The following is an 8,942-nucleotide window of genomic DNA, read 5'->3' as shown; positions in this document are numbered from 1 at the left end:
GACTGCTAATAATTACTAACATTGCTGGCTGCACTCCTCCAGCCCAAAGCGACAAGTGGATGTAAAAAGCTTACTTCCTATAACTTTGTTTTTTATTAAAAAAAAAGGCCACTTTCTCTTTCCCCACACACTAAAAATATGCAAGATCAATTTAAATAATTGTCTCCAAGAGAGTTGCATTTTCACTTACATTGCAGCTTTTGCATGGAATGAACCAAATCATACCTGAGTATCCACTAACATCAAAAAGACTTAATAAAACTCAAATGGAATTTGAATCAGGTCCATATATAACACTATAAATAGACTGAGGCTATTATTAAGATGAAGCCAGTCTATTTAATGAAATGAACACAGGTGAGTCTGAAAATGTTGTGTGTCCTTTTCTCTTCTCATATTCAATGTCACCATGCAGAGCTGATACATTCAGTCAGGTAAATCTCTTTCCTAATCTTAACAGCCTCAGGATCCCGGGGCAGAGGGTGTGTGTGGGAGGGGGTGTTAAATCTGAGTCTCTTAATAGAATTTGGAAAACTAATTTAAGTTAAATTAACAACATCTCTGAGCAGAAAAGGAGTGTGTGAGTGGAGGGTGTTACATTTTGTAACTAAAATGGACAAAGAAAATTCTTCTCATGAAAACTTCAGCCTCATAACCACAGATCCACAGATTATCCAGAGCTCTTCCATATTTCTTTTTTTTTTTTTTTTTTGGAAAAAATAGCTATGTTTTTTAAGTTACACTGACAGTATGTATATGGTACCGCATAACAGCCCGAACACTGTTCCGAGAGTTTACCGTGCTTTAAAGTCCTTTGAAAGGTTAAGGTTTTGTGAGATTTTTCTAAGATGTTTTTGGTGTCTCGTTTTAAGTATGAGTAGCTTTAGAGCAGCTATGTTTAGCAGGCCTGCCTCAAAAGTGCTTGTTTTATTCTCAATATCTTGTTAGCATGACACCTTACAGACACCCAAAGTCAAGACACAGTTCTGGGAACATCACATTCATCTTAGATAAGGCTAATGCAGCAGCGGGAGAATGACTTTATCCTAAACTTGGCTACTGTCAAAATCTTTTTGCAAAGACAAGTTAAATGTGTCTCGCTCAATTCGTTGAGATTCATATCCCTAATAAATTCAGACAAATCACCATAACTTGGAGGCTACAATGCCAGCAGGAATACAAACGTGATCGCCAACACCTAAGAAGTTGGTGCAGTAAAGGCTAAGAGCTAAGACAGTTCCTTTGCAAACGCACAATCTTAACTACTGGCCACTCCAGTGCAACTATCATTAAATAAAAGGTTCTTTGGCTGTAATATCAGCTTGATCCTTCCCTCCCCCCTTTTCCTATCTACTGCAGGACTGGCATCTGGCCAGCGCAATCCACGTAGTACCTTAGTGCCATCTACAGGCTATATTGACATTCTAATTTAGTGGCAGAAGACAAGCACCAATAAAATAAATTAGACAGCGCTGCATTTAAATCTTTATTAGCAAGGAATTATTAGACCTAAGAAAAAACTAATGCTKGATTTGGTTGAAATATGAGTTTCTCAGACTCCTAATCCCTCTTCATATGGTGTATTTCACAGTTTAAAATGAGATATGACAGATCACTTATGCATTACTAAGATGAGAAAATATTTACAATGGGCTGATTTTTTCTGCATAATTCAGATGTATTCAGAGAACGCATTCCTTTCGACAGTATGTTTTGGCCATTTTTTAAATATGCAACAAACTCTCTATGAAATACCCACGTTAATCTATTACAACAAAATCATCTGAACTCAAAACAGAGGAAGACTTCCATATGGCTTAGTTATATCCTACCAACAAACSACCTGCTTCACAGATAAAGTAGCTTGGAAATTCTGCTGTCTTTACTGGGGAAAGAATTAACCCCTTTAGCAACAGTAACTTAAGAATGTTCCAAATCAGTTTGAACCACAAGAGAAACTGAAGCCAACTCACTTTGAAATTTGAAATTGAATGTACATATCTTTTTAATCTTGAAACAGTCAGTTTTTCTGAGTTAAATTTGGCATATAAGGAAACAGATTTTCTTCTTCAACAACTTTTACATTTGGACAGTCAAATACTGGGGAGAAAAAAAAAGTTTTTTTTTTTTTTAATACACATCTGTGCATGTGTACAACTGCATACAGCCTTTAGCAATCAGTATTCTTTAAAATATGAAGTATCAGAGGCATTTTGCAAATGCATGGTTGAGCCCCAAGTAAATAATGAAGGGGCAAAGAGTTTGTTTTTTTTTAATTTTACTTTTTTTTTTTTTTTTTTTTTTTTTTTTTTTTTTTTTTTTTTTTTTTTTTTTTTTTTTTTTTTTTTTTTTTTCCCCCCGTAGTATGTATAACTAAGCTAAAATCAGACTTAAACACAAACATACTGGCACTTTAATACTGGTTGACGGGGCACTTGTATGCAGTACTTATAGACCAGTAAAAGTGCTCGTTTACCTGTCTGGTGTGTAAGGGGCCCTTTGTCTTGAAGCCTCCTTGGGAGCTGCACTCTGAGGCACTGAAGTGATCTGAACTAGTGGAAGAGCGTTTGGAAAGGGTGTCACAACCACCAACAAAGGTGTTGTCCAACGGGAGTTCCTGAATCACATGGTGCTTTTTTACTGAAACTGGAGTGTCAGGTTTGAGATGAAAAGCAGACTGTGGAGAGGCAGACTTGTAATGCTTGGCAAGATCAGGACTGTTAGGCTTAAAGGTTGTTGGCGGTGCTGTGCCCCAGTCAAATCTTCCTATACTTTGCTCCTCCAGCTCCGCTGGAAGGCTTATTGTCCCGTTGATAGGTTCATGAACTGCATCATCAGGTTTGGACTCCTCAATGGTCACAAAGTTCAAAAGGGAACTCTTTGGAGATTTCCTTTTCTTCCTTTTCTTTTTCTTGTTTTGCTTGTTCTCCTGATTGGGAGACATCCACTCAGCACCCTGCTTGCTCCTCTGGGCTGCTTTGAACCTGGATGCATGGCGACAGCGGACAAGAACTGTGACAAATATCACTACTATGACAACCATAGCACCTGCCACAATAGCAATCATGATCGTCAGATAGTCCTCATTTTGGTAGGGCTGGCTACTGTCCCCGATGTTCCGGTCCAGAGGTGTTTCCATAGTCCTGCGTATCAAGTCGTAAATGTAAGAGGCATTTCCAGCAGTATCATTTACATACAAAAATACCAGCACAAGGGTATGCAAGGATTTGGGATAACCCAGATCACTTATGTTGACCACTAAACGATGCAGCCCTACATCATTAGGAGTTGGTTTCTCTTCCAGAGTGATATTACCTGTCACAGGGTCAATACGAAACAAACCTTTGTTATTTCCACTTACAATCGTATACTTCAGTTCGGCATTCATTCCAGTGTCTATATCCACAGCAAACACTTCTGCTACAACCGATCCTGGAATTGCTGAAAGTGGCACTAGCTTAAAAGAAGTATTGGAGGGTGGGTAGATGACAACAGGACTGTTATCATTAACATCCATGACATTTATTGTGACTTTCGCTGTAGAAGAGCGAGGTGGTTGTCCTCCATCCACGGCCTTGACATCAAAGGTGTAGGAGCTCTGCTGTTCTCGGTCAAAAGAAACGTTGGACTTTATAACTCCAGAGAAAGGATCCAGCACAAAGTTTTCATTGTCATTGAGGATGGAAAGAGCCACCGCTTTATTTTCCCCAGCATCTGCATCAGTCACCGTTATGACGCCCACGGTGCTATACTTTGGCAAGTTCTCCGACACAAAAAATTGGAAGTGATTATGAGTAAACTTGGGACTGTTGTCATTTTCATCCAAGACAGTAACAATCACAGCTGCTTGACTCTGCAGAGGAGGGGTGCCGTTGTCCCTGGCTGTAACGGTGAAAATGAACCGCTCTTGTTCTTCTCTGTCAAAAACTCTGGAGGCTGTCAAAACTCCCGTCTTTCGATCCAGATCAAAAAAGGAGGCATTAGGGCCAAGCTGATAAACAATGTCTGCATTTTTCCCACTGTCTTCATCTGTGGCACTAATAGTTGTTAAGTATAGACCACGGCGGTTGTTTTCAGAAACTGACAGCTCAATTACAGGCTGGCTGAAAATCGGAGGGTTGTCATTTTCATCCTCCAGTTTAACTCTTACCAGGGCAGTCTGGTTCAAACTGGGCTTGCCAGAATCAGAGGCGACAATTTTAAAGCTGAATTCTTTGGTGCCCTCATAGTCCAACAAGGAAGAAGTCTCTAACAAATACTGGTTGTCGTAAACTGCCTTCAAGTGAAAGGGGACCTCTCTCTCAATGAAACAGATTACTTTGCCATTCACATCAGTGTCCTTATCTGAAACTGTAATTAGAGCAATCTTTGTATTGATAGGATCTTTCTCAGATAAGTACACTGTGCCATTGATGGGACTTATTATGTACCTGAGGTCTATGTTAGGAGGATTATCGTTTACATCAGTGACATTGATGGTAACCGTTGCCCGAGCCGGAGTGGAGCTACCATCACTAGCCAGCACTGTCACCTTGTGAATAGCAGTCTCTTCCCGATCTAAGGACCTCTGAACTGTAATCAGCCCTGTGGTGTTGTTTAAAGCAAAAAATCTTTTGGTTGCAGGGGCAACTTGGGCACCAAAAATATATCTGATTTCTGCATTGCTTCCTATGTCTGCATCTGTAGCATGAAGCTGAATTACAGAAGTGCCTACAGGGGCATTCTCTGGTATATGAACCTCTACTTGACTCTCTTTAAAAACTGGCCTATTATCATTGACATCACTTACTGTGACTTGCAGGATGGCAGTGCTGGATTTCTGGGGGGTACCTCCATCCTCCACTTTGATTTTCATCACATAGGTGTCCTTTTGCTCTCTATCCAAGTTCTGCTGCACAATCAGTTGAGGCCATTTCTCGCCTTCTGGAGTCTCTACGATATCCAGTCCAAAGACACTCTGTCCATTTAACAGCTCATAATGCTGCACGCCATTGAAACCTGTGTCAGGATCTGTGGCTGATGGGATTGGAAAGCGGCTGTTGATCAGAGTGTTTTCTGGTATGGAGATATTGATGACAGGCGATGGAAACATGGGTGCGTTGTCATTAGTATCCTTTACAATAATTTTTATTTTGATCAGCCTAAAAAAGTCATTGGGGAGAATCACCACTTCGAGTTCAAAGAAACACTCATTTTCTTCAGCGTAAGCAGCTCCAGCACAGAGTTTTTCTCTGTCTATTCTGTTAGACGTCGTGAAGATCTCCCCGGTGGTACTGGACACTTTGACCAGAGGGGCATCCCCTGCTTTAGAAACAAGTCTGTAGACAAGGCTGGCACTGGTCCCCGTGGCAGCATTGATATGAGAAATGTTCAGATCCTTTGGTATGTTTCCTATGGGTACATTTTCAGGCAGCTCCTCTCTAATAGTGTAAATAAGTTCTTGAGCTATAGCAGAATCCAGCCTTAAACAGGCAATCAGAGCAGCCAAAAGGTAAAAATCCCTCAGGTCCATGATAATGTTTTTATACTCTTTTCCCAGATTTTAGGACTTAAAGGTTTCCACAGAGGAATGATGCGCGATTTGCAAGAGGAAGCATGCATGGGCTGCAGGATGYATTACATCTCATTTCTTATTTGGAGACAGCACTGTCAACATAACCATACAGAACACCATTATTGGTTTTTTTTTTTTTTTTTCTCTCTAAGGTACAACACATCTATAATTCCCAACTACTACTTGTTTTTGCAATGCACACTTTCAGCAGTACATTTTCTTATTGCTCCCTTTCGCTAGCAATCCCCCCRGATGAATGAACCAATATCCCGTTGACTGCATTTGCACAGAGCAGGAATGGAAATAACTACTTGCAGGATTAAGGGCAGCTACAGTTTCGACACATACTTTCTGAATAATTTCTCAGTACACCGTGTAATCCATAATGTGCATTCCTCCCTCCACCTTCCTCCACCCAGTCATTTGGCGCAAGTGAAAAACCTTCCTGTACTTCTTCTGGCTTCAGTGCTAACTGCTATGTCAGCTGCCAAATGTAATTTGTTGTTTGCTTCCATATGTGTTTTGTTGCTCTTGTTACCCAGATCTTGCTCCTTGTGTCTTGCATGCCCCTCTGTTGCTCTCATACTGGGAAATAACCACCCGGACATGCTGCTGCTGCAGCAGTCGTCACTGGCTACTTCACATCCCTATTAACTGACAAGACAATAACAGGACTTACAGTTTTTCATACTCTCAGCTCAAAATTTCCCCCCCAGATGCTGGATATTTCCCCTTCTGCTTAAAACCTTCAACTTTGCTTTTTTTAGCTAATGGGGGTCTGGGGGCATCCAAATGTAACTTAGGAGCAGCCAGTATGTTTACAGAAGGGGAGTGGGGGGGGGAGATACATTTTCTGATCATAGGAGGAGGAAAAAAAAAAAGGTACAGCCTTTCACCATTGACACTGGTCTCCCCCCAGAATGTTATTAACAGCTGCCACAAAAAAAAAAAAAAAAAAAAAAAAAAAAGTTAAAAAAAAAAAAAAAAAAAAAAAAAAAAAAAAGAAAAAAAAAGAAAGGGAAAAAAAAGGCAACAGAAAGACTTCTGCTTACATGCTCTGCTAACAGCGAATTACACGGGTGCCAGGCTCTCAGCATCTAGTTTGTCGGCACCGGGCAGCCCCCGAGCACTAATCTTATCTGCATTAAGCTGCACGGTAGCTGCTGCCCGTGATTACTTCCAGCAGAGTGATGCAGGTAGGGATGCAGAGCCAGCGWGTAGGTGAGCCCTAGCCACCAACATCAGCTGCATCCGAAATGCCGATCTTTACCCTAGATAAGCATCCTGCGTGTCTTTTTTTTTTTCCTTTCTTTCTTTTTTGAAATGAAATACACCCGGGTGCATGGGTAACTTTGCACTTACGTTGGTAGTCTACCTTTGACGATCTGCTGCAGCTAAGCAATGATCTGTTCGGGCAGATACAGCACAACGCGTCTGGTAAACCACCAGTTTTGGAGAAATCAGCAGCAGCCAAACGCTTCCTCCTTGAGATATGTGTTGCTTCGGGGTGGCAAATTAGCAACTCCAAGGAACAAATTCATAGTTCCGCCGTCAGTCATCCTCTCCACGCTTCATCTCTATTAAGCGGCGATCCTTCGGGGCTTTTAACGTGCACGCGACAACACCAAACACGACAGCGAGCAAAAAAAAATCCAGTGCACTTCTTTACATCGGGGGTATTTTCCACTCTGCACTGCACACCATTCCCATCCCCTTCTCAGCAGCGCAGAGGCAGCTGCCTTAAGTCTGCAAGTTCTTACTGGAAATGTCAGAGTTGGGCTGGCGGTGCTTCTCTTTTCTTTCTGGGGGTGACAGCGGCCCAAGAAAAAGAAGGAAAAAAAATAAAATAAATAAATAAAAATCCTAATAGGCTATTGCTTCAGTGATGGGAGGAAGCGGCAGCGCTCGCCCAGCTCTCCTCCCTCCCAACCTCCCGCACGCTCTCGCTCTGCCGCTGAACTGAAATTCTTGATATAACTCTCGAGCAGCCCGGGGGGAGGGCGCGAGCGGCGCTGCGCCCCCCTCCGCCGCTCCGCATTGGCCCGCGCAGCCGGGGGCGGTGGCTCCGCAGCGCGGCCCCCGCATTGGCCGCCGCCCGCGTCGCTCCCGCCGCCGCCGCCGCCGCGCGCGCGGACGGGCGGGGGATGCGCGGGGATGGGGAAGCGCGGGGATGGGGGAGCGCGGGTGGATGGGGAGGGAGCGCGGAGCGCAGCGCGCAGGGCGCGCGGGGGAGGGGAGGGCTTCGGGCCGCCCCTCCGCGGCGGCCGCCGGGGAAACGCGCAGCGGGTGCGCAGCAATAATGGGGAAAAATCAGTGTTTGTGCCCGTGTGGGGGGGGGAGGGGGAGAGGAGGTGTTACTTGTTTTGTTTTGGTTTTGGGGGGAGGGTATGCGGAGGCCTGCGGTGCCCGCGTATCCTCCGCGGCCGCGCCGGGGAAGATAACCCCGCGGCGCGGCCTCGCCCGGGCGTCTTTCTTAAGCTCGATGCTTAACCCATGCCTTGTCATCTGTAATTGACGGTGCTCCAACGCCAGCGCTGTCTCGGCGCCCGTTCGCGTCCGYGCACCTCTCCCCTTTCCCTTCCCGAGGGGTCAGCCGCGAATGCGCCCGGGGAAAGGGGAGCGCTGCTGGATGGTGCTCTCGTGTTCGGCTGCGTAAACAGGGAGCCGGGGAGCGTGCTTCGCTGTGGTTTGATAAATAGTAAAAGTGATCATTTCCCCTTCCCCTGAATGACACAGGTAAATTATCCAGCTAGCCACAGAGAAGCATCACATGCCTGGAAGGCACTGTAATAAAATGCCTGCATATTATGGTATGAGTGACCTCAAAAGTGTGACAAGAAGATGATTATTGTGCATTATATATATGGTGCGTTTTATGTTGTGCATTTCTCTACATTTTCTGCAGCATGAATGGACCTTTATTTGACTGCTTTTATTGCTAGCTTTTTGCAGCTTAAACTTGAAAGCTGTGTGACAGAGCACCTGTCCAATTTAGTGTGCCCAAATATGTGGCCATGCTAAGTAACTGTTTTTTTCTAGTTAAGGCTTTCAAATATAAATACACACCAAGATCAAGGTCAACATCAGTATTTKAATTTTTCCATACACAATACTGCAAATAGGTGATTTACACACTTTGAGTTGATCACATTGGTGAGCTAGAACTCTGAGTCTTTGCATCAGAAGATTTTACATTATTCAGATGTGGGCTCCTGCTTATATTCCCATGTATGCAAATACACATGGCACACAATTAAACCTGGAAGCTGCTTGTAGCTTTTGGAGGTCACTAATTTGCATGGCTTGGTTTCATATGGCACATATTGATATATGCACCTTTTCTTGCCAGGCATACAGCAGCAGACTCTATTGATACACGAGGTGAATG

The 8,942-nt window shown here is 43.7% G+C and overlaps 1 protein-coding gene across 1 annotated transcript; it reads right to left on the bottom strand.

Moving 5' to 3' along the window:
- Positions 1–2,366: 2,366 nt before the first annotated feature.
- On the bottom strand, positions 2,367–7,380 carry PCDH9 (protocadherin 9). Its single transcript, XM_026043282.1, has 2 exons — positions 6,917–7,380; positions 2,367–5,646 (listed from the first exon to the last, which is right to left on the bottom strand). The coding sequence occupies exon 2, from the start codon at positions 5,510–5,512 to the stop codon at positions 2,414–2,416; it is 3,099 nt and encodes a 1,032-aa protein (XP_025899067.1). The 5' UTR covers positions 5,513–5,646; positions 6,917–7,380; the 3' UTR covers positions 2,367–2,413.
- Positions 7,381–8,942: the final 1,562 nt, after the last annotated feature.

This window comes from Nothoprocta perdicaria, unplaced genomic scaffold (assembly GCF_003342845.1).
Source record: "Nothoprocta perdicaria isolate Ctin4 unplaced genomic scaffold, notPer1 scaffold_327, whole genome shotgun sequence".
Lineage (NCBI taxonomy): Eukaryota > Metazoa > Chordata > Aves > Tinamiformes > Tinamidae > Nothoprocta > Nothoprocta perdicaria.
The sequence above is the reverse complement of the archived record's forward strand: the minus strand, read 5'-3'. Positions and strand labels throughout refer to the sequence as shown.